The sequence below is a fragment of the Trichechus manatus genome, unplaced genomic scaffold (genome assembly GCF_000243295.1).
Source record: "Trichechus manatus latirostris isolate Lorelei unplaced genomic scaffold, TriManLat1.0 scaffold00065, whole genome shotgun sequence".
Lineage (NCBI taxonomy): Eukaryota > Metazoa > Chordata > Mammalia > Sirenia > Trichechidae > Trichechus > Trichechus manatus.
In genome coordinates, this window is record NW_004444001.1 from 7,584,010 (window position 1) to 7,609,638 (window position 25,629).

The 25,629-nt window shown below is 43.6% G+C and overlaps 1 protein-coding gene across 5 annotated transcripts in view; it reads right to left on the bottom strand.

Moving 5' to 3' along the window:
* Positions 1 to 25,629, bottom strand: part of CCND3 (cyclin D3) — a 102,688-nt gene that overhangs the window by 21,406 nt on the left and 55,653 nt on the right. For 2 of the 5 annotated variants that reach the window (XM_023734197.1, XM_023734198.1), the window contains exon 2: positions 20,798 to 20,926. The exons of 2 other annotated variants lie outside the window; for them this stretch is intronic. In XM_023734197.1, the coding sequence (XP_023589965.1) occupies positions 20,798 to 20,824 (27 nt within the window). In that variant the 5' untranslated portion in view covers positions 20,825 to 20,926. Of the gene's footprint in view, positions 1 to 20,726; positions 20,747 to 20,797; positions 20,927 to 25,629 lie in introns of those variants that run through there. One more of the 5 variants, XM_023734200.1, reaches the window with a different exon arrangement.

Here is a 25,629-nt window from a genome sequence, read left to right on the forward strand (position 1 = left end):
AGGTTACCCTATTTCCTCAACTTGAAGTATCCTCTCTGCTCAGTTTATTTATTCACACCTCCAGGCCCAGCTCAGGTCCAACATCCTTCAGGAAGCCTTCCCAGAATAGTCCAGCTATAGAACTAACCCTTGGCCTCCAAACTCCTACAGATCTCACTGCCCATGCCCTGCATCTGGCTGTCTGATTCATGCTCTCTCCCCGTCAGAGGGCAAGCTCCTGGAAAGAGGAAGACCATTCACATGTATTGAGATCCAACTATGTGCCATGTACTGGGCAAGGTGCTTACAGTCCACCATCTTATTTCACTCACCTCAACAACATTCTAAGGGTTGTTTTTAGATGGGAAAGCTAGGGTATAGTGGAGTTAAGTAACTTACTTATTGTCTACTTAGCTCCCCCAAAACCATACCCTTTTTAACGCTATATGCCTCTCTTTAAGGACAGGTATTGTGTCTTATATGCCTGTATCTCATCTGCAGGATCCAACATTGTGCTGTGACCACCAGCAATAATAAGTAGTACTTTTATGTAGTTACTTACTATGTTCCAGGCACTGTACATATCTGATATATATTAAATCATTGCATCTTTACATCAACAATACGAGACGTATACTATTATCTTCCCTCATTTTACAGAAAGGGAAACCAATAGTCAGAATGGCTAAGTAGCTTGCCCAAGGTTACATAGTTAGTAAGTGGTAAAGGCAGGATTCAAACCAGGCTGTCTGGTTCCAGAGTCCATGCTCTTAACCATTTCACTCTACCGCCTCTCATGCTGTTCCACAAGTGCGTATAATCGATTAATTGTTGCTTTATTGATTGGGGGAGGGGCACAGAGAGGCCATCTAGTTTTAGAAGCTAGCATGAGTCCCCATACTCTGGGGACGGGAGCTCCTGATGAACAGAGCTTTTTGAGGGATACCTCTGTCTGCCCCTGGCTGGGGCTTCCATGTTAGAGCTGGGCTCTTATCCTGGACCCCTAGGTCCAGGGAAACAGGCAGTCACAAGCTGGCTGTCCACTGAGAAGGCAGGGGAGTTCAGCCCAAGGCCAGGGCAGAGGAGTTCCTGGGAGGTTGGCTGATCTGCCAGGGAACTTCGCCATCACCTCTACCTCAAAGGAAGAGGGTCTCCCCCTGTTCTTTCCTATAAGAAGAAAAAGACAAAGCAATGACTACGGCCAGTATGGTGTGGAGTTTCTGCTTTCATGCATTTAGTTATAAAAAGCTGCTCAATGAAATGGCAAGTTAGAGAGCTAGGAATGGAATGTCACAGGCCAGATAAGAAGCCCTAAGGAGGACAGATACAATGCTTTCTTCCTTCTCCTCCTCCTCCTCCACTCTTCATGATTGAAATGCCCCATCTGAGAACCAGAGGGTGAAAAAGGTGAGGCCCATCACCGCCCCAGTCTACATTCTATGGCTCAGTTACCTTCAAACCACTGAGATGATAGGTAAAGCCAAGCCAGCCTTGGGGCTGGGGCAGAGAATAGGGGAAGAAGTCCTAATCCCTAAAAAAGAAAGGTGGACAAAACTCTGAAGATAGACGGCTTCAGTTTGAAGCCTGGCTCCACACCTTATGACTTTGAAAGAGTTACTGGAAGCTCTCCCTGTCCCAGTTTCCTCTCCTGTTCAATGGAGAAAATAATAGCCCTTATACCCCCATAGAGTTATTCTGAAGACTAAGCAAGACAATGTGCAGAAAACATCTCGCCCAGCCTGGTGCATAGCAATCATTCAAAACGGTAGTTATGTTAATGTTATTATTACTATTCCCTCTCTCAGGGGCTGCTTCTGCTACGGGCATGTACCCAGAACCCTGCAGAGAAAAGCAAACGTTTTAGTGGCAGAAGCCCCACTCTGGACATGGCAGCTCTACCCAAACTTAAGACGATCCAACTCAACAATGGGAACCACAAGGTCCAGTATGGTGGTGAATACTGCAGAGCCTGGGGCTGCCCTGCTCTGCCACTCCACCTTCACTGGCTATGTGACTTCAGACATGTTACATCGCCTCTCTGTGCCTGTTTCCTTTTCTGAAAATGGGGATAATACAGTACCACCCTCCTAAGGTGGTTGGGAGGATGAAATGGATGAATTTGTGTAAAATACATAAAATGGTGCCTGGCACATGAGCCCTTAAAAAAAAGTTGGTTGTGATTGTGGTACTTAAAAGCACAAATGTCTTCACTTTTTCACAAGTCATGATAATAAATGGAACACAGTGAATGTGAAGGCACCTGGAAAATACAATGGCCAGGGATTACCACAATGGTTGAGAATATTTGGTAAATTCTTTGCTTCGGAAAGGGTGAAGAAGACAGTGTTCCAGCTGATGACACAATCTAGTATTATATTAAAAGCGGTCTGATGTGCCATTAGTGGTTTTCCTAGTTTTCTGAGAATTGGAAAAGTCTATATGAATACTATTTTCCCCCAACTTTTTACTTTGAAATATTTCAAGCCTACAGAAAAGCTGCCAGAATAGTACAGTGAACACTGATCTATCCCTCACTTAAATTCATATGAGTACTGTGTTGAACCATCTGTGACTTCATTACAGATATCATAACTTTCTCATCCTGTGTCTCCTAGAAAAGGATACTCTCCCATATAACCACAACACCGTTATCACACTTAAAAAACTAAACACGATAAAAAACCAGTAAACCAGTTGCCTCAGAGTCAATTCTGACTCATGGCAACCCTATGTATGGCAGAGTAGAATATACATGTCCAAGGGAGATGATAATAGTCCTTATACCTCTAATAGAATTATTCCGAGGACTAAACTAACTCAGGGTTTTCAATGGTTGATTTTTTTGAAAGTAGGTGCCTGTCTTAGTCATCTAGTGCTGCCATAACAAAAATACCACAAGTGGATGGTTTTAACGAAGAGAAATTTATCTCCTCACAGTCAAAGTAGGCTAAAAGTCCACATTCAGGGTGTGAGCTAAGGGAAGGCTTTTTCTCTCTCTCTGCCTTCTTCTCTTCAGTGCTCCCCCAGACTAGGAGCTTCTCTGCGCAGGGACCCCGGTCCAAAGGACACGCTCTACTCCCGGCACTGCTTTCTTGATGGTATGAGGTCCCCCTGTCACTGCTCACTTCTGTCTTTTATATCTCAAGAATTACCTCAGGACACAATCCAGTCTTGTAGATCAGGTCCTGCCTTACTAACACAACTGCCACCCATCCTCCCTCATTAACATCATAGATGCAGGTTTACAACATACAGGAAAATCACACAGTACCAGGAATCATGAACTAGCGAAACTGATACACACATTTTTGGGGGGACATAATTCAAACCATCACATTCCACCCTTTGGCCCCCAAAAAATCACACCCTTGCAACATGGAAAACAAATTCACCCCATCATATCATAGCAAAAGTCTTAACTCCAAGTCTAAAATCCAAAAATTCCTCTTCATCTGTGAAATCTAGAATACAAGTTATCTGCTCCCAAAGGTACAATGGCAGAACAGGCACAGGCTAGATATTTCCATTACAAATGGGAGAAACTAGAGGAAAAGAAGTGATAACAGGCACCAAGCAAGTCAGCAGAACACATTACATTAGCTCTGTGCCTCTTGGTGGGCTTGAACCTTCAGCCTTTCAGTTGGCAGCTGAGCGAGTTAATCGTTTGTACCACCCAAGGACTCCAAACACTAATACAATACCATAAGTGATCTAAGTGCAAAGTTCCTCAATTGTTCTAGAAATATTCATTTATGGCTGTTTTCTTCTTCATAATCCAAGAGCCATTCAAGGATTACGTCTGCATTGAGTTACCCTAACTCTTTAATCTAGGACAGTTTCTGGGCCTTTTTTTTTTCCTCTGATAACAATGACGTTTTTGAAAGACAGCTGTTTTAAACAATGTACCTCAATTTGGATTTGTCCGATTGTTTTCTCATGATTAGATACAGGTTAAACATTTTTGGTAGACATACCACATAGGTGATGTGTCTAAATGTATATTTTATTGTGCAGGGGTGGGGGAAACAAGCATTAAAACAAACTGAACAGAATTTTTTTTTTCTTCGAGGATTCAAGAGCTACTTCAGAGTTTACAGTGTTCTGGTTACTATTTTGAGCATCTCTTATACTTGTATAATATTTTCGATGAGTAATCTTCAAAACTTTTTACTCCACCATTCCTACCAATAAAAACTGAGCACACAGTTCCAATACATGGAGTACTTAATTTATAAACTATATCCACCTTCTACTCTAATATATTATGTACATTATAGAACATACTAAGAAATGTTGAAAAGGACAAAATGCATAGAAATAGAAATTTTCAAATTTTCTTCCCCCACTACAATGGAATGTCTTACACACACCCAGAATTCACCATTACTTATTATCCAGCTCCCAAGACAGGCCTGACTATTGACCAGAAAACTCTCTCCCACTGAGCCTAAATGGGCCTTCAACATTCCAACATGGCACTTACTCCAGGTAGCGCTACCACAGCAGAGCTCGCATGTGAGTTGACCTGTTTTCTATTTCTGTTTTACAAACGAGACTGCCTTCTTGGCCACTCCACACAGCTGTCCAACAGGCATCTTTAATTCAACTTCTCCAAAACTGAGACCCTAATCTTTCCCCGAATAAACCTACTCCTCCTATAGGCTTCACCATCTCAGAAAATGGCAACTCGATTCTTCCATCCCCTCCAAAGCCAGGAGAAGCTGCTCACTCCAGCCACTGGCTGTCCTGTGGTAATGAGTGTTGCCATATACATATTCCCTTTGTTTCCCAGAGAAAATACAGGTCAAAAGAGTTGCTGTCATTCTTGATGCCTCTCTCTCTCTCAAATCCCATATCTATCTATCAGCAAATAAAGAGGCTCTACTTTTAAAATATCTCCAGAATCTAACCTCTTTTCATTCCACTGTTACCACCATGGTCCAAACTCAATTCCTCCTTTTCCTTACCAGTGTCCCACATCCAGTCTTCTCATCCAGTCCCATTTCTGGTTGATTATAAGTCCAGAACAAATCTTTAATGCTTTCCTTTTCTCTATTTCACTGCTACCATCCTGGTCTAAATTGTACCATGTCTCACCTGGATTCCAGCACTAGCCTCCTGATGGATCTCTCTGATCCACCCTTGCCCCCTCCAGTCTAGTCTCAATACAGCAGCCCTCTACTGGCTCTCCGCTTCACTCAGAGCAAGTGCCCAAGTCCTCAAGCTGCTCACAAGACCCTATGTCATCTGCACCCCCTCCCCATCTCCCACTGCTCTCTCACTCACTCTGCTCTGGCCATACTGGCCTCCTTGCTCTTCCTGGAACACACCAGGCATACACGTTCCCTTTGTCATTTGCTGTACCATCTGCCCGGAATGTTCTTCCCCCAGACATCCACATGGCCCACTCCCTCATTTCTTTTACGTTCTAACTCAAAAGTTGCATTCCTCATATAGTCTTTCATGGCCATCCTGTCTACATTTTTAACACTCCCACTCCCCCAATCCTGACACTCCTTATGTCCTTTTATTTTTCTGCTTACCACAAATAATTAACACACTATATACTTTACTTACATACTCTGTTTATCGTTGGTCCCTCCCACCACCACCACCAAAACAGAAGCTCCTTGAGGGTAAGAGTTTTTTTCCTTCTGCCATATCACCAGAATGGTGCCTGGTTCATAGAAGATGTTCAATAAATCTTTGTTGAACGAATTAATGAATGAATGGAACAAGAAAAAAAAAAAAACAACAGCACAAGTCACAGGATAAATGGCCACTCTGGTATGGTAAGGGGGCCTTTGGCAGGGGTGGGGCTGGGCACACTGGACGGTGCGTGCTCCAGCCAAAGCCAGCAGCGGCTGCTCACTCCAGCCTTTGGCTGTCCTCAGTGTTGCCATATATTCCACTTGTTTCCCAGAGAAAATATTTCTTAAAATATAAAATCTCCATTACCTCAATTAAAACAAACAAGCTCTGCACAAACCACACACAATGTTCCACGGGCTGGATCTGCCCTGTGGGGAGTGTTTTTTAATTTCTAGCTTATAAGTCGCTCTGAAAAGAAATCTCAGGTACTGGCTTCTGAACCTGCCAAGTCTCTCCTTCTCATAAAATTAGAACGCAACCTATATATTTACACGTTTGCTTTTTCTCCCTTTTTTCTAGTTGGATTCTGAATAAGTGAGGCTTTTCTGTTCTCTTATTCTGTTTGAGATTCCTGGTTCACAGCTAAAGGTGAGGTGAGCATCCGGGCCTCAGGTATGGTAGGTGGGTAACCTTCCTGAGCAAAACACCTGGCAAAACAGAGATCCTCTTTGGGATCTCAGCTGGGAAGCAAGGATGCTGGCAGCCCACACTCTAGGGACGGAAAAGCCCTGGTATTGGTTTAGCATAGGGGTTAAATAAGTGAGCTCTGGAGTTGGGCTGATGCCCAGCTCTGCCACTTGCCAGCTGTGTGATCTTGAGCCACTTACTGAACTTCTCTGTATCCCAGGCTGCTCATCTGCAAAATAGGGATAGTAACAGCACATACCTCATGGAGTGGTTGCCAAGGATTAATACAGCAGAAGCATCTACAACAGCACTAAACCAAAAACCAAACCTACTGCCGTCGAGTCGATTCTGACTCATGATGACCTTGTGTGTTATAGAGTAGAACTGAGCTACATTGGGTTTTCTTGGCTGTACTCTTTACTGAAGCAGACTGCCAGGCCTTTCTTCAGTGGTACCACTGGGTGGGTTCGAACTGCCAATCTTTCAGTTAGTAGTCAGGTGCAAGCTGTTTGTGCCACCCAGGGACCTACAACAGCATCAGGCCCATACAAATGCTCAGTAAAGGTAGCTGTGACCATTAATAGTTCATATGTATCAACTGCTGTCTTCGTCCTGGGCCTCACAGCAGAGACCCAAAGCCTCCCTTTTAAGAGCTTCCAGTCTCAAGTGGATGACTATGATGATCCTGAACATGGAGAAATCCTCAATTCTTATGAAGACATTAAGTTTTACTCACATGAAAAGATGCTCAACAACATTAGTCATTTAAAAAAAAAAACAAACCCGTTGCCATCGAGTCAATTCCAACTCATAGCGACCCTAGAGGACAGGGTAGAACTGCCATAGAGTATCCAAGGAGCGCCGGTGGATTCGAACTGCTGACCTTTCGGTTAGCAGCCATAGCACTTAACCACTACACCACCAGGTTAGGGAAATGTAAATCAAAACCACAATGAAATAACATTTCACACCCACTAGGATGACTATAATAAAAAACACAGACAATAACAAGCGTCACGATGCTTGGAATATAAAATGGTGCATCCCCTTTGGAAAACAGTCTGGCAGTTTCTCAAATAATGAAACTTAGAGTTAACATGTGATCCAGCAATTAAACTCTTAGGCAAATATCTGAAAGAAATGAAAACATATGTCCAGCGAAAAACTTGCATATGAATATTCATAGCAGCATTATTCATAACAGTCACAAAGTAGGAACAATCCCAATGTCCATCAACCGATGAATAGATAAACACAATGTGGTATTATCCATAAAGTAGAGTATTAATGGACAAAAAAAGGAATAAAATAATGAGGAAAAAAAAAAGACAAAATTTTTTGCCTGTGACTTTCCAGCACCCACTAGGGCTAGGCAAGGTGGGTTTTATGGGATGGAAACAATGGCCACACTGCGGTGGGAGTTGGTGGTCCTGGTCCCTGAAATCCAGGAGGCAGCCCATGGCAGAAGAAGTGGGACTGTAGGAGCTCAGAGTGTAAGTGGGGCATAGGGGAAAGGCAGGAAGGGAGCACCCCGAAAGGCTCAGACAGTGTGGGGTCTGTCGTGGTGTGCCCCACCTGTGGTGCAACTCCGCATGGTAGTACACCAGAGAATGTTAGGTAGTAATAAGTTACACTTGTTTTGTGCTTTCTCTGAGCCAGACATTGAGAACTTTACCACATTTGCTTATTTAAGCCTCACAAAAACTCTATGAGGTATAGATGCTGTTTTACCCTCATTACAGATGAGAAAAGAGAGACACAAACAGGTTAGGTAACTCGCCAAAAGCCACACAGTTAGTAAATGGCTCTGTCTGAGTTTGGGCTACCCTGACGTTGACCCTGATACAAGGACTCAAGCGAAGTAGTTTATTTGGGAGGTCATGCCAGAAAGCACTGGAAGAGGAGTGAAGATAGGAGACAGGAAGGGAAGGAAAGCCAGTAGAGGGGGCGTCATTAAGTAAGTTACCATGTGGGCAACTGGCGCTCAATCCTGCTGCGGAACTCTGGGAGACAATGAAGAACACATGTCTCAGAGTATATTATTTTTAAAAATAAATATAATTTAGATTACCTGTACCCTTTGCCATAGAGTCAATTCTAACTCATAGCAACCCTACAGGACAGAGCAGAACTGCCCCATAGCGTTTCCAAGACTGTAAATCCTTAGGGAAGCAGACTGCCACATCTTTCTCCCACAGAGCGCCTGGTAGGTTCGAAGCAAAAACCTTTCGGTTATCAGCTGAGCACTTAACCACTGGGACACCAGGGCTGCTTATAATTCAGATTAAAGGGGAAAAAAATCATATGATTTCATCAACAGATACAGAAAAAGCATCTGATAAAATTCAACATCCATAAACTCAAAGAAATTCCGTTGCCATCGAGTTGATTCCAACTCATAGCGACCCTGTAGGACAGAGTAGAACTGCCCCCATAAGGTTTCCAAGGTGTGCCTGGTGGATTCCAACTGCCAGCCTCTTGGTTAGCAGCTAAACTCTTAACCACTGCACCACCAGAGTCTTCTCAACATCCATGGATAAGAAAAACTCTTCGCTAAGTAGAGATAGGTAGGTACTCTTTAATATAAGACATCTACTAAAACCCTACAGCAAATATCTTAGTGGTGATACATGGAAAGTAAACCAGGCAAAGATCCAAACATGACAGGCCAGTGAGCAGAACTTCTAGAGCCTTGGCAAAGGCTGGGAAAGACCAAGAGGTACTGGTTCCTCCGTGACCAACCTGGCCAGTCCTTTCCTGGGAGTATCAAGGCCATCATCTTCCCATCCCATCCCTTTCTAGGCTTGTACGTTTTTATGAATGGCACCATCTTTCTTTAGAGCTCTCAGACTTTAAACGCTGGTGCCATCCTGGATTTCTCCCTTTCTTTGGTTCCCTGTATCTAATCAGTTTCCTAGCCCAACAAAATGACTCCCTGAAACTTACTTAGATTCCACCTTTCCTATTCCTCCATTAGGCTTTTAGTAAATGTCTCAAAATTTGCCACCAAAGTAAACCCTTTACAACAGAAAAGGGGGAATGCATCCCTCTGAGGAATTTGGTAGCATAATCTAAAATTATCCTCTGCAAACCTGACATTTATTCGAAGTCTAATATTCTGCCTTAGAAATTTACACACATTTTAGATTCTTATCCACAATACAGCCATAATTGTTTTAATGTAAAAATAATGGTTTAAGTAACTTACAGCTAAAGGGAAACTGAATTCCACGGAAACCATGTTTATCATACACACTGGCAGAAGAAGTTTTGGGGGTTTTCAAACCCTAGTTTGAAAGGCTAGGCCTACATTACTATTGCAAAAGCCTCCCAGAGAGCCTCCCAGTCTTCACCCTTTTTCCAGATCAACCTAGATCAATGACCCAGAGCCATCAGATTAATCTCTCTCAGACACTCCTTTCATCTCCAGTCCAAGGACCTGCTTATCGGGTCAAATTTAAAAGTCAACCAGCCTGGCTTTCAAAGTTCTCCATCAAGAGGCCCCAGACAGCCCATTCAATTTTATCTCAGTCCCAGCACTCCAGCCTACGTATTATCACCCACCACTGGCATCCTGCTCCTTTCTCTAAATCCGGCCCCTTCCCTCAAGGCCTAGCTCCTCATCCACCTGTTCCATGAAACTTACAGCATTGTAAGATTGAGTGGTCATGGAAATTTAGAGCCAGGAAGATCAGTGAAACCCAGAGAGGAGAGATCAAACCAAACCTGTTGCCCTTGAGTCAATCTGATTCATAGTGATCCTCTAGGACAGACTAGAACTGCCCCATAGGGTTTCCAAGGAGCAGCTGGTGGATTCGAACCACCAACCTTTTGGTTAGCAGCCGAGGTCTTAACCACTGCACTACCAGGGACAGGGGAGACAGCTGACCCAAAAGTACACGGCCAGTTAGTGGTTGTTTTAAATTATTTTCGTTGTTTCCTGTGAATAAAGCCAGTTTCCCTCAAAAGACTGAAAACTCCTGGAGGCAAGTATCACATCTTTCATTTCCAGGTTTGGTTAACCTGCTCAAGGACACTTTAGTATGGTGTGTAAAGATATGTGCTTTAGTTCCTGCCTCCCTACTCAGGCAATCCCCGTTTAGAAGGTTTTTCACCATCTTTTGTCAGCCATTCACACTTGTAAAATCAATTTAAGATCTAATTCCTCCAACTGTAGGTTATTTAATTTTTCATTTTCAAATTGTCATTAGTGTTGTTACAACACTGGACAAAAAATGCATTTTCAGCAACCCAGACAGGTGACTCACTCTGTTTTTTTTTACATTCCTTCCAGGAGAGCTGGGTCATCCATTCTTTCCTTCAATCAGTTATTCCACAAATTTTCACTGAGATCCTATCAGATGCAAGATACGCCTCCGGCCAGGAACAATACAAAGTCTTAAATAAGATCATCCTTTTCTTTTAAAGAGAATACAATCTCCTTGGGGAAATAAGATGGGCTTTGCTGTCCTTCTCAATAATTTACCTATAGTTAATTCTTTGCCTCAAGTATGTGGGTTTTTGGGCTTTGACTCATCATGTGGCCAGAAAGTTCTCTGAAATCGGGAATTGAATCTTCTAGTTTTCTAGTATCTACAGTAAGGCTATGTTCCAGTTAGTACCTGTTGACCTATTATAATTATTAACAGTGTATCTTTTCACCCTCAAAGTGTCCCAGTTTGCAATAACAAGTATTGGTGAGGATGTAGAGAAATTTGAACCTTCAGACATTGCTAGTGGGAATGAAAAATGGTGCAGCCACTTTGGAAAACAGTTCAGCAGTTCCTCAAAATGTTAAACACAAGTACCCTATAATCTAGCAATCTCAATCCTAAATATATACCCAAGTGAAATCAAAACATAATTTCATACAAAAATGTGTATACAAATGCTCATAGCAGCATTATTCATAATAGCCAAAAAGTAGAAACAATCCAAATGTCCATCAACAGATGAATGGATGAACAAACTGTGGTATATTCATACCCATGGAATATCATTCAGCTATAAAAAGAAATGAAGCATTCATACATGATAGGCAAAACCCGTTGCCATGGACTCATAGTGACCCTATAGGACAGAGTAGAATTGTCCCATAGGGTTTCCCAAGGAGTAGCTGATGGATTCAAACCGCCCATCTTTTGATTAGCATATATCCCGTTGCCACTGAGTCAATTCCGACTCATAGTGACCCTACAGGGCAGAGTAGAACTGCCCCATAGAGTTTCCAAGGAGCGGCTGGTGGATTCGAACTGCCGACCCTTTGGTTAACAGCCAAATTCTTGGTTAAGAGCTCAACTGTGAACCAAAAGTTTGGCATTTCGAATCCACCAGCCACTTTGGGGCAGTTCTACTATTCCTATAGGGTCACTATGAGTCCAATTCAACTTGATGGCAACAGGATGTATGCTATAACACGCATTAATCTTGAAAACACTACGCTAAGTGAAAGAATTCAGTCACAAAAGGCCACATATTGTATGATTATGCCAAATGTCCAGAATAAGCAAATCTATACAGACAGAAAGGACAGAAAGAAGATTAGTGGTTGCCTAGAGCTGGAGGAAGGAGCCCTGGTGGTGCAATGGTTAAGTACTCGGCTACTGAAAAGGTCTGCTGTTCAAACCCACGAGTTGCTTCACAGGAGAAAAGACCTGAAGATTTGCTCTCATAAAGATTTCAACCTAGGAAACCCTATAGTGTCACTATGAGTCGTACCTGACACCATATACAACAGGCCTGGAATGGGAGTCGCAGGATAAGTGTTAAGGAGAATGACTGCTAATGGGTACTGGGTTTCTTTTTGGGGTGATAAAAAATGTTCTAAAATTAGATAGTGGTGACAGTTGCGCAACTCTGCAAACATACTAAAAACTGATGAATTGTGCCTTTTTTTTTAATTGTGCTTTAGTGAAAGTTTACGGCTCAAGTTAATTTCTCATTCAAAAATTTATACACACATTGTTTTGTGACACTAGTTGCAATCCCCACAACGTGACAGCACACTCCCCTTTTCCACCCCAGGTTCCCTGTGTCCATCCAACCAGCTCCTGTCCCTTCCTGCCTTCTCATCCTACTTTCGGACAGGAGCTGCCCATTTGGTCTCGTATAGTTGATTGAACTAAGAACCACGTTCCTCAAGTTTGTTATTTTTTGTTGCATAGGCCTGTCTAATCTTTGTCTGAAGAGTGGGCTTCGGGAGTGGTTTCAGTTCTGGTAACAGAACATCTAGGGGCCATAGTTTCGGAGGTTCCTCCAATCATTAAGACCATTAAGTCTGGTCTTTTTACGTGAACTTGAATTCTGTTCTACAATTTTCTCCTGCTCTGTCCGAGACTCTCTGCTGTGTTCCCTGTCAGGGCGGTCATTGGTGGTAGCCGGGCACCATCTAGTCCTTCTGGTCTCGGGCTGGTGGAGTCTCTGGTTCAACTGGTCCTTTAGCTGAACTGTGTACTTTAGATGGGTGATTCCTATAGTATGTAAATTTTATCTCAATAAATCTTTTTAAGTGTTCCAGTTTGGGTAATAAATTATATGGTCACCTTTTATCTAAGGAGATCTTATTGTGAGTGATTGACAGGATACAGGCTTTTGAATTAGACCTAGGTCTGAATCCCATCTCTACCACATACTGGCTGTGACCTAGGATAAGTTATTTTATTCCCCATCTGCAAAAACAGGGTAGTAATGCCCACCTTAGAGAGTTATTTTAATGTAAGTAAGATAATGCATGAAAAGTGCTGGGAGCCTTCCAACCACCATATTGAAAGTACTCAATTTTTAGTAGATATTTACACTGGCAAAGTCTGATACGGGATGGATAGATGGATGGATGGATGGAGCAAGCCTGAAAACAAGTCAAGATTGAAAGAGTAGATTATACCCATTGCATAAAGCGAGATGTTCTCCTTAAAAAAGGGTGACCATAAACACAAGGCAAAGGAGCAGAATAAATTCACTAGGGCTGCCCATCCTGCTCAGCCACTGAGCTCCCTCCCTAGTATTCTGAGCCCCACAGTGTGCAGAGCTCTAGGCTGAGCTTCCTGGAGAATAATGGGGAGATGTTACAATCCCCACCCTCAGGAGTTTCCTCCTTGGCAATGGGAGGCTGCACACAGGCAGAGGAAGAAGACACACAAAAGCCATGTAAACAAGCCCAAGCTGACCGGAAACATCCTCGGTCCCTGAGTGTCTTTGAGCAGTTAACTCGGACAAGATCAGCTCTGCACTACCCCTGAGATGTGGCCTCCATCATCTACCATCAGATGCCTAAGTGGATCAATCAGTGTTACTACGCCTTCATCAAAACACTCCTGGGTTTCTTCAACCTTTTCCAACTACTACTCCACAGTTCCTTAATAACTGGCTCCTCCTCTTCCACCTGTTTCTAGAAACACAAGAGTCCGCCAGGGCATAAGCCAAGGCCTTTGTCTTCTCACCTCATACACACCTTAGAAATTTCACTCTATTCATTTAGCCTCAGCTTGCCTGTTTTTCTAGCCCTGGTGGCTCAGTGGTTAAGAGCTAGGATGCTAACCAAAAGGTCTGCAGTTCGAAATCACCAGATGTTCCGTGGGAGAAAGATGTGGCAGTCTGCTTCTGTGAAGATTATTGTCGTTAGGTGCTGTTAAGTCATTTCTGACTCATAGCGACCCTATGTATAACAATGAAACACTGCCAGGTCCTGCACCATCCTCACAATTGTGCTATGCTTGAGCCCATCGTTGCAGCCCCTGTGTCAACCCACCTCCGTGAAGGTCTTCCTCTCTTTCACTGACCCTCTACTTTAGCAAGCATGATGTCCTTCTCCAGGGAGTGGTCCCTCCTGATAATATGCCCAAAGTACATGAGATGAAGTCTCACCATCCTCGCTTCTAAGGAGCATTCTGGTTGTACTTCTTCCAAGACAGATTTGTTCGTTATCTGGCAGTCTGTCATATATTTAATATTCTTTGCCAGCACCATAATTAAAGTCAATTCTTCTTCGGTCTTCTTTATTCATTGCCCAGCTTTCACATGCATATGAAGCAATTGAAAATGCCACGGCTTGGGTCAGGTGCACCTTAGTCCTCAAAGTTCTACCTGAATATCAAGCCAGCCAATCAGCCCATGCTGTCCTTGACATGGGAAGCCAACTCCAACCAAAGGATACAAGCTGAACATGGAGCCAGCCTGTCCCTCAGCTGAGGCAGCCACTGTGTCCAACAAAAGACATATATAATAATGCTTCTGTCCTATTGGAACTGACTGCATGGCAATGTGTTTGGTTATTTTTATTTTTTTACCTCCATCCAAAACTCCCAGCCCACAGATGCCTTGAATTCAAAATGCCCAAAACCCATCCCTTCTCTTTTGTACTATATATCAATTAACCACGACCCACTGAATCACTCAAGCTAAAAATGTTGACATTAGCAGCTCCCCCTCCTCCAACAGCTTCCACTTTAACCTGCAAACAGGTCTTCTACTTCCATTTCCAAAATGTCTCTTGAATCTGGACCCTTCCCTCCACTCCATGCTCAGGTCCTCCCATCTAACACTTGGACTGGTGCAGTGGTTTCTCTATTCACTGGTTTCTCTACCTCCGGTCACCCTCTCCAGGCCCTGCTCTCTGCTACTGCCCAAGCAGTCTTCCAGAAACTTCAGGAATGCACATGTGTTTCCTCTGCTTCTTAAAACCTTAAAACCCCCATGTTTACAGGATTAAATTCAGACCTTTTATCTGAAATGGACAAAGTCTGCCATTAAAAACAAAGACTGCATGATCTGACCCTCAATTCTCCCTCCAGTCTGATCTCCCTCTCTTTAACACACACACAACCCACACCCCTAAACCCCAGCTCCACCAAATAGTCCAGCATTGATGCTTTTGCTCAGCTCACACACTTCTTTCTCCCTAAAACCAAACTCTTCCTCCCATTTCCACCTCTCCTTAAATGCTCAACCACCACCCTTGCAGAGATGTCTGCCTCAATTCCCCCTCCTGGTTTGAAGAAGGTGTGAGGTGACACACAGTGGTCACCTGTAGAGGCCATCCTGATTACCAGCCAGTGCACTGGGATTTGCCTTCACCAAACAAACAAACAAAAAAAACCCAAAAAACCCATTGCCATCAAGTCAAGTCCATCTCACAGCAACCTTACAGGGCAGAGTAGAACTGCCCCATAGGGTTTCCAAGGATCAGCTGATAGATTCAAACTGACAACCTTTTGGTTAGCAGTCGAATGCACCACTTCACCAAGTCACCATATTTAAGGGTCTGCAGAACGAGAAGCATGCTTTTTTGGCTGCCCAGAGAGTGGACACAATCTAGTTGACTCTAGTAAAGGCTACAGAAACTGATACACAAAACAGAAAAACAGAGTCCCCAAGTGAACCTGAATGTCAAGCCAGCTGATCAGCCCATGCTCTCCTTGACATGGGAAGCCAATTCCAAACAAAAGGATGCATGGTGAACATGGGGCCAGCCTGCCCCTCAGCTGAAGCAGCCACTGTGTCTAACAAAAGACATACAGAATAATGGTAACAATCAACAGTTATAGAGCCTGGACTTGAAATCCAACTCTGTAACTCTGGACAACTTAACTAGACTTGGTTTCTTCATCTGTCAAATGGGGCTAATGATCCCCTTTGCCTTGGCTGTTTCTTCTGCCTGGAAACCACTCCTCCCCTAGATATCTCCACGGCTTGTCTTCTCACTTCCCCCAGGTCTCTGCTCAATTTTCACCTTTCAGAGAGGCTTTTCCTGACCTTTCTGGATAAAACAGGAACTCCTCCTCGCACTGCTCATCCTTCTTACCCTGCCATATTCCCAGGGCCTGGCTGGCGGGAAGTGTTCAATGCATATTCGAATGGATGAATGAAGCATACTTACCCAGAGAGCTGTTGTCAGGATGTAAAGTCTTTAGAACTGTGCTTGTCCCACACTAAAGCTCCATAAATGTTAAACCTTATTAGGAGAGTCTCCTACTGAGAGCCTGCCATATGCCAGATGCCCAGGAATGTTCAAGAGGAGCTGGGGGCCTCAGGAGGCTCACAGTCTTATTGGAAAGACAGACACAGAAGCCTCTGGAGAGGGGCACCTGCTCCAACCAGGTGTGTCTGTGTCGTCTTCTCCCAGGGAACTAACCAGGTGAGGAAGAGAGAGGGAGGAGACGTGAGGAGTGAGAACATAGCATATTTGGTGTGTGGTTCAGCAATGCCAGCAGGGAGACTATGAGGCAGGATGGTAGCAGGAGAGGGGTGGGACAGGAAGGCAGAGCAGATCATAAAGGGCATTGAGTTGCATCCCAAAGGAGAGCTATTAAAGGGTTTTAATCTAGACAAGAACCTGAGTAGATAGGCATTTGGGGATGGAATCTCCATGAGTCAGAATCCACTCAATGGCAACTAACACAACAACAAAGCAGAAAGAGCAGGTAAGAGGTTCTTGCAATAACCTAGTGAGAAATTCCCAGGGCAGCTTATATAAAAGAAATATAGAAGAAATGAAAGGACAGAATCACCAGAACTTGGTGGCCAACTGGACGATGGTGGAGGGACAGTCCAGGGTAACTCTTAAGGTTTCTGGCTTCGGCAATTTGATGGAAGGTGTTTCTATTTCCTCTGATAAGAAATCCAAACAGAAGAACAGATTTGGGGGAAACATTCTCTATTCCACATGTTGCTTTTGAAGTGCTCAAGACATCAAGGAAGCCCCATATCAGCTGGATCTAATAAATAGGTAACATTTACAGAGTTCTGTGTGCTCAGAATGCCTATTGTTTATATTCATCCTCACAGCAATATGGTAGGTATTCTATCTCATTTCACAGGTAAGGAAACTGAGACTAAAAAATAAAGTAACTTTTAAGGTCCATAGCTAGCAAGGGGCCCCAGCTGGGATGTGAACCCCTGTCGTGTCTGACAACCAACCCCTGCCCTTAACCTTGATGCCCTGGGTCTGGGCCTCAGCAGCATGTACCTCTAGATGTCCTCAGCACAGGCAGCTGAGTGCCGGAAGCGGATGCTGTCATTAGGGATTGTGGGGAGAGTGGAACGCAGAGAATACCAACATTTATGGGATAGGTGGAGAAAGAGGAGCCTCCAAAGGAAACAGAACAGCCAGAGAGGTCAGGAGAGAAAAGTCGGGCCAGAGGGTGGGACAGGAAGCCAAGAGAAAGAGTTAATGCTAGGCCACAATGCTGTCAGGGTTCTGCAGGCCAGGACCCCTCCCTCAGCCTGCGGAGTATCCTCAGACTAACGGGCCAGAGCACCCGCCCCACCCCACTGAGGCATTCTTCCTTTAGATATGTTAATAGAGGCCATGGGGTTAAGGTTTGGCCTTCCTTGGGCTTTGGGAGCCTTTGTATCTCTTTAAGTTGGTTTGCATATCTTTGCTCTGACCTATTATATATCGATTTTATAGTTTACATCAGAGGGGCACAATCTTTTATTTCAATTTCTGGGAAGAGTCCTCCAGGCTGACCTCTTGCAGTGTGGGCTACAGCAAAATAAATTAGGCCTGTAGACTCAAACCCAGATTAAAATACATGCTCTGCTGTGTGACCTTGGCCAAATTACCTAAACCTCAGTGTTCTTACCTGTAAAACGGGGATAACAGAAACAGCCTTGGAGGGAACACTGTCCTGTGAAAGCCAGAACTCAGTGGGACTGCCTTGTTTTCCGGTCTCACAGTTTTCTGCCTTTGACAGGGTGCAATCTTACCACTTTTCTATCGCTCATTTTATTGGAAAATATTTGAGTTCCCCTTCTCTGACAGATTTCCACCTTACACAGGTTCCGGCTTTCGCAGGTTTCACTGTGCCTAGTATGTGCTGTTAATTATGTTGTCTCCATTTACTGCTCTGCTTCAAGTCCTAACCACGTGGTGAGATTGTTAAGAATTCTGATGTCACTGTTCCACTCCCAGGCCTCAAAATCAGAATCTCTAGGTATGGGGCCGAGGCTCTGTATGTTTATCACGTTCCCCAGGCGATTCTGAAACACATCCAGAGCTGAGAAACACAAGTCCCAACCCAGCCAGGAATACTCTCTCCTGTTATAGAAGGAGCCCTGGTGGAGCAGTGGTTAAGCGCTTGGCTGCTAACCAAAATGTCGGCAGTTCAAACCCACCAGATGCTCAGCAGGAGAAAGATGTGGCTGTCTGCTTCTGTAAAGATTACAGCCTTGGAAACCCTATGGAGCAATTCTACTCTGTCCTATAGGGTCACTATGGGTTAGAATTCCACTTGACGGCAATGGGTTTGGTTTTCTGGTTTTGGTCCCGTTAGCGGTTTGTATATCTTCTTATAGAATTTATCACAGCCTATGAATAAACTAAGGAGCCCTGGTGGCGCAATGGTTAAGCAGTCAGCTGCGAACTGAAAGGCTGGCAGTTCAAACCCACCCAGTGCCTCCATGGGGAGAAAGACCTGGTGGTCTGCTCCCGTAAAGATTACAGCCTAGGAAACCCTACAGAGCAGTTCTACTCTGTTATATAGGGTCACTATGAGTCGGAACTGACTCAAGGGGCACACAACAACATCAATAACTGCCTCTTTGTAGGCAGGTCTGTCTATCCCAATGACTGGAAATTCTCAGAGGGCCACAACCCTCCTAGATTGGATGTGGCTACTCCCAAATCAACAATCTATTGAGTCATGTCTTTTCATCCATTACAATAATCTCATTTTCAGAGGGTAACCCAAGCTTTCTAATTTATTAATTTATTCACTCATTTGCAGTTGCCCCCTTAAACCCTCTACAGCATGAATAATTGAGAATTCATGCAAATTCTGGGGTGAGGCTAGAAGAAATGGAAAGTGAAGAAGTTAGCACAAGTTCACTCAAGTCTCCTCTAGGTATTAACTAACTGTCCCAGAGTTAATAACAACAACAGTTACATACAATTACTTTGTGTTAGGCATTGTTCTAAGTGTTTTACATGGATTAGTTGTTTTAATCCTCATACTTATTGTTATCCTTACTTTACAGATGATGAAACTGAGACACAGAGAGGTGAAATGACTTGCCCAAGGTCACACAGCTGGTAAGTGGCGGAGCCAGCATTTGAACAGATATCTGGGTCCAGGATTAGGATTTAATGACAATGCTAAAGAGACTAGGGCTGAGCAGGTCCTGTAGGCCTGGAATCAGACTTTACCCAAGAGAAAGGCCTGATACTATTCCAGGCCTGGTGAGGAGTCAGCAGGAGGAGGGGGTGAGCCCCAGAGAAACCAGACTGGGGGTCACAGCTGACCACAGGCCGAAGGCTTCCTGGATTCCCTGGCAGAGGAATGAATGACATGAAAGGGAAATTCCTCCAGGAAAAGAAAACATTTTTGAGGGTTTTGTTGTTTTTTTCCTCATCTCTGATTTCAAAGCCACATTTTAGTTTCTTTGCTGAGTCATGGAGAAGGACATTTTAAAAAAGGGTGGGGAGGTGGAGGAGTGTCACCTCCCACTCCCAAGCAGCGCAGCCACCAAGGCTGGACAGGCCTGGGAGGCCTCCAGGCAGCCCAGCTCCCAGCCCCTGGAAGCTGATCACCAGACAGCTCCTTCCCTGCCCTGTTCTGACAAGAGTTCACCAGAGGAAGCAGATTCGACTGCTCATCTTCCTCTTCTTACCCTGCGTCTCTTTAGTGAAAAAATAGAAACATTAATATGTGATTGAATGAATAATTACGTCAGTAAGTAAATAATTCAACACACTCTTACTGATCTCTACTGAAGGCTTTGGACTCAAGATACCACTATATTTGATTCCCAGCTCTACCAGTAATTCAACACACTTTTACTGATCTCTACTGAAGGTTTTGGAATCAAGACACCACTATATTTGATTCCCAGCTCTACCACTTAAGGAGGAGCCCTGGTGGCATATTTATTAAGCGCTCAGCTGCTAACCAAAAGGTAGTGGTTCAAACCCACCAGCTGCTCTGCAGGAGAAAAGATGTGGTGATCTGCTTCCGTAAAGATTTCAGCCCAGGAAACTCTATGGGGCAGTCCTACCCTGTCCTATAGGGTTGCTATGCATTAGAATCGACTCGATGGCACACAGCCACCACCACTTAAGACCTTAGGCAAGTGACTGAGCCTCAGTTTCTTCATCTACAAAACAGGGATACTCGTTTTCCACCTACAAGCTTGAAGTGAGGACTCAATGAAGTAAAAGAGGCAACGCTTTTGGTACACAGTGGGTGTTCCATAGTTGGCACCTCTTGTGTTCCAGGCACTGTGAGGAGCTAGAAATTGAAGATGAATACATCTCAACCCTCGAGGAGTCCACAGTCCAGTGGGAGGGGAATTAGAGATGGAATAAATCAACACAATGGGATGACTGCTACAAGAGAGCCCAATTCCCAAGGCTAACGACACAGGGAGGAAGAAGACGCCAACTGCCAAGCTGGGGCGGGGGTGGGGCACACCAGGAAGTTCTTGCTGAAGTCTCTAGTTCAGTACTCTCAGGCAATAACCTGCACAGTCACCTGGGAATCTTGTTAAAATACAGGACTGGTTCTGTAGTTCTGGATGAGGCCAGAGATTATGCATTTCTCACCGGCTCCCACAGCGGTTGCTGGTTCATGGGCCACACTTTGAGTAGCGACGGGCTGTCCACCTCCGGCAGTTTTCAGCTGTTCTTGCTCACAGGCTTCTCTATTATCCTTTCTATCCATTTTACGGCAACCTGCATTAAAGTGATATGTATATGACTTGTTAACTATGCAGCTACCTGAGTCCCTCTCCAGACTCCAGAATGAAAGTCTCAGACACCCCTGGCTGACTCTAACACCCATTCATGTGCACATCCTTGAAGGTGGTGATTCGCCTCCTCCAGCCTTCCCCTTCTAGGCCAAATCATTCCAAATGCTTCAAACGCTTTCACATCCGGTATTTTGTAATGAATTCCCTTTAAAAGGTCATAGAATGATGAGGAAGGAGTTTAATTATGAGTCTTTATTAATGTAAACCATCTCCATTCCATCTCAAGTAGTAAGAGAGGGGAAACTGTACTGGAAAAGATTAAAATTTCTTGCTGGTTTGACATAAAATGCTGTTATCAACGAAGATAACATTTAACTGGCAACAAATGGGGTAAGAGGTATTGCTAACTCAAAGAATATTTCCGATGAATCACTGCAACAGAAAACATGAAATGCCCTAAAATCTTATGGTTCATATATGAAAGAAACTTGGAGGTTTCCTCAAATTTGGTAGCAATCCTAATATTTATATGATATTACCAACAATAAGTTCTAAAGCTAAAATAAACTTTTCTAAACTATTGATAATAAAAAAAATTTCCAACCACTCATCCTAGAGGAACTATGAGTTATATATTTTTATTTTCTATATGGAAAACATTACAAAACTATTGTCATATGAAGATGCAAACGAAGAGGATGCAGCCAAAAGACGCAGGGAAAAGGTATTATAGAGGAGAGACTGGCAGTTAATACAAAGAATTGTTATTTTTCTGGATTTTGGCATGTTTGTGACGTTTCAGCTTTTAAAATTGTTTAATACGTTGTGATTTCATTTCAAAATCTAAACAAATATTCACTTCTGTATTTAACTCATATTAGAGATTTTGCTTTTTTTCTTTTTCTTTTATTGTTGTGCTTTAAGTGAAAGTTTACAATTCAAGTTATTCTCCCATACAAAAATTTATACATAGTTATGTGACCCTAGTTGCTCCCCCTGTACTGTGACAGCAAACTCCTCCTTTCCACCCAGGATTTCCCATGTCCATTCAACCAGCTCCCAACCCTCTGCCTTCTCATCTCATCAGTGGACAGGAGCTGCCCATTTAGTCACATGTATCTCCTTGAGCTAAGAAGCACACTCTTCACCAGTATCATTTTATGTCCCATAGTCCAGTCTAATCTTTGTCTGAAGAGTTGGCCTTGGGAATGGTTTTAGGTTTGGGCTAACAGAGAGTCCGGGGGCCATGTCTTCAGGGGTCCCTCCAGTCTCAACCAACCATTAAGTCTAGTCTTTTTACTAGAATTTGAGTTCTGCAGCCCACTTTTCTCCTGCTCCATCAGGGACTCTCTGTTGTGTTTCCTGTCAGGGTGGTCATTGGTGGTAGCTGGGCACCATCTAGTTCTTCTGGTCTCAGGCTGATGAAGCCTCTGGTTTACGTGGCCCTTTCTGTCTCTTGAGCTAATACTTTCCTTGTGTCTTTGGTGTTCTTCATTCTCCTTTGCGCCAGGTAGGTTGGGACCAATTAATGCATCCTAGATGGCGGCTTGCTAGCTTTTAAGACTCCAGACGCCACTCACCAAAGTGGGATGCAGAACATTTTCTTAATAAACTTTGTTATGCCAATTGACCTAGATGTCCCCTGAAAGCATGGTCCCCAGACCCAGGCCCCTGCTACTCTGTCCCTCAAAGTGTTTGGTTGTATTCAGGAAACTTCTTAGCTTTGGTTTAGTCCCATTGTGCTGACTTTCCCTGTAGTGTATGTTGTCCTTGCATTGTTTTTCTTAAAGAAAAAAACAAGTTGCTGATGAGCTGACTTCAACTCATGGCAATCCTGTGTGTTTCAGAGTAGAACTGTGCTCCATAGGGTCTTCATGGTTGTGACCTTTCAGGAGCAAATCACCACGCCTTTCTTCGGAGGCACCTCTAGATGGGTTAAAACTGCCAACGTTTCAATTAGTAGCTGAGTGTTTAACCATTTGTGCCACCAAAAAGACCTTTCTTTTACATGTGTGTATGTATATCTACACACATACATACATACATATATTATATATATATGTGTGTATATATACATATATATAAAAAAGAAAGGTCTTTATAAACCCGTTGCCAATGAGTCGATTCTGACTCAGCAATCCTACAGAACAGAGCAGAACTGCCCCATAAGGTTTCTAAAGAGTGGCTGGTGGATTCAAACTGCTGAGCTTTTGGTTAGCAACCGAGCTGTAAACCACTGAGACGCTATATACACACACACACACATATTTTATATACATACAATTTATTTTATTTTGTTGTTGAGAATATACACAGCAAAACATATACCAATTCAATCATTTCTACATGTACAATTCAGTGACACTGGTTACAATCTTCCAGTTGTACAACCATTCTCACCGTCTTTTTCTGAGTTGTTCCTCCCCCAGTGACATAAACTCACTGTACCTTAATGTTCCTATCTAATCTTTCAAGCTGCTGTTGTCAATTTGATCCCATATAGACAGATCTTAAAAGGGCATAATGCTCAAGGCAGACCATTCTTTTTTTTTTTTTTTTTTTTAACAAGTTAAGCTAAACTATCGTTTGGTTTTAAGAAAACTTCTGGGGATTTTTTTTGGTTTAAGGTTTAAAGATTATCTCAGGGCAGTAGTTTCAGGGGTTCACCAAGGGGCCTTTCTTAAAGAGGGCCCCTCAAACTGTATAAGCTTCATGCTCTTGATCTGCCCTGGGTGTACCTGAATGCATGGGGGCTTTGGTGTCAGATCTGGGCTAAAATTCAGGTCCACCACTTGCTGGCTGTGTGCCCTAACACAAGCTACTTAACCTCCCTAAACTCCAGTTTTCTCCTCTATCTAAAACAGAATGGTAGTATCTATCTTGCAGACTTGTCTGGAGGACTAAATCCGATATTGTATGTAAAGTGGCTATTATTATGTGGCCATCTCAATGACCTTGTGGCAAAGAGACAATTGAGACAGTAAGAGGTTCATCTGAGGTCACACAGCTGAGGGGATGTCCTTTAGAAAGAATCTGGACTTCAAGTTTATATTAACAATCTTACTTCCTCCCAATCTCCCACCCCTTTCAAGACAGGAAATAAAAAGCAAACCTGTATTATCCCTGACCCCACGTAAATCTAACCCATCCTTCATTTCTCACCAAAGACAGGTCACAGAGGCTCCCCCTCGCCCCCTCAACCCGCCTCCACATAGGGAAAGTGAAATGAGCACGGTATCTGTGAGAAATAATGCATCAGATGAAATGAAGAAATACCTCGGCCTTCTGTTGAGATCATATATTTGGTTACTGGTTTTTTGTTCTCTTTTTTCCACCAACTTGAACAACCCCAAGATTACTTTCCTCCTTCCAGAAACTTCTGCCAGTTTCTTTACCAGCGTTATTTCATTCCCACAGCGACCCTATATGATAACTATTAGTCATAAATACTTCCAAACAAACTATGGCTCAAAGAGGTAAAGTACGTTGCTTGGATATGAATCCAGGTCTGTCTAACATCAGAACTGTTTGTCTTAATCATCAGGCCATGTTGCCTTCCAGCCAGCCCACTGTCCTCTCTTGTATCCCTCTGTATAGTGGAATTGGGAATTAGGTGTGTGCTGGAGTGGGGAATGGAGAATTATTCCCCTTGCGGTTCCATACCTTCCTGAAACCTTGGCGTTACCTACCCAGCCATGCCAAACTACTCCTGCTTTCCCCAAACCTGCCCTACTGATTCAAGCTTTTGCTTCCAATGCTCACTGAAAAGTACATTTATTTGCATTTCTAGGAGCCATGGGGTGGGTTTCAAAAGACCCTAGTCCTAATCTGGTTGGGTCCCTGTCTTGCCCTTAGGCAAGTCAGTTAATCTCTCTGGACCTCATTTGCCAAAATTTTAAAATAAGGTAGAAGAGAGATACTTGCAGGATCCTTTGCAATCTCAACATTCCATAAGAGAGTCCACACCCATTGCTGTTGAGTCAATTCCAACTTGAAGCGACCCTACAGGACAGAGAAGAATTGCCCATAGGATTTCTAAGGCTGTAAATCTTTAGGGAAGCAGACTGCCACATCTTTCACCCATGGAGCAGCTGGTGGGTTCGAATCACCTAACCAGCGCTTTAACCATTACACTACCAGGACTCCTTAAAAAAAAACCCATTGCTGCTGAGTCAATTCCGACTCACAGCAACCCTCTAGGACAGAGTAGAACTGCCCCATAGGGTTTCCAAGGAGTGCCTGGGGGATTCAAACTGCCAGTCTCTTGGTTAGCAGCCGTAGCTCTTAACCACTATGCCACCAGGATTTCCAGGGCTCCTTAATGAGTCCATAATGCATGTAATTGAAACTGTTCTTGCTGATTCTCTGAAATTCACCCCCAGAGCTACAGTGTCCTCTGTTTATACTACTTCATGAAGGTTGCAAAGTTGCCATCAGTTACTTCTGACTCATGGCGACCTCATGTATGTCAGAGTAGAACGGTGTTTTCCAGGGTTTTCAATGGCTGAGATTTTGGAAGTAGATCTTTAAGCCTTTCTACTGAGATGTCTTTGGGTGGATCAAACCTCCAACCTTTTAGTAGTCAAAAGAATTAACGGTTTGCACCACCCAGGGACTCCACGTAGTATACATAGTGGTTATCGAGACGTGGCCATGGAGTTCAGATAGCCCTGGCTCTGAAATCTT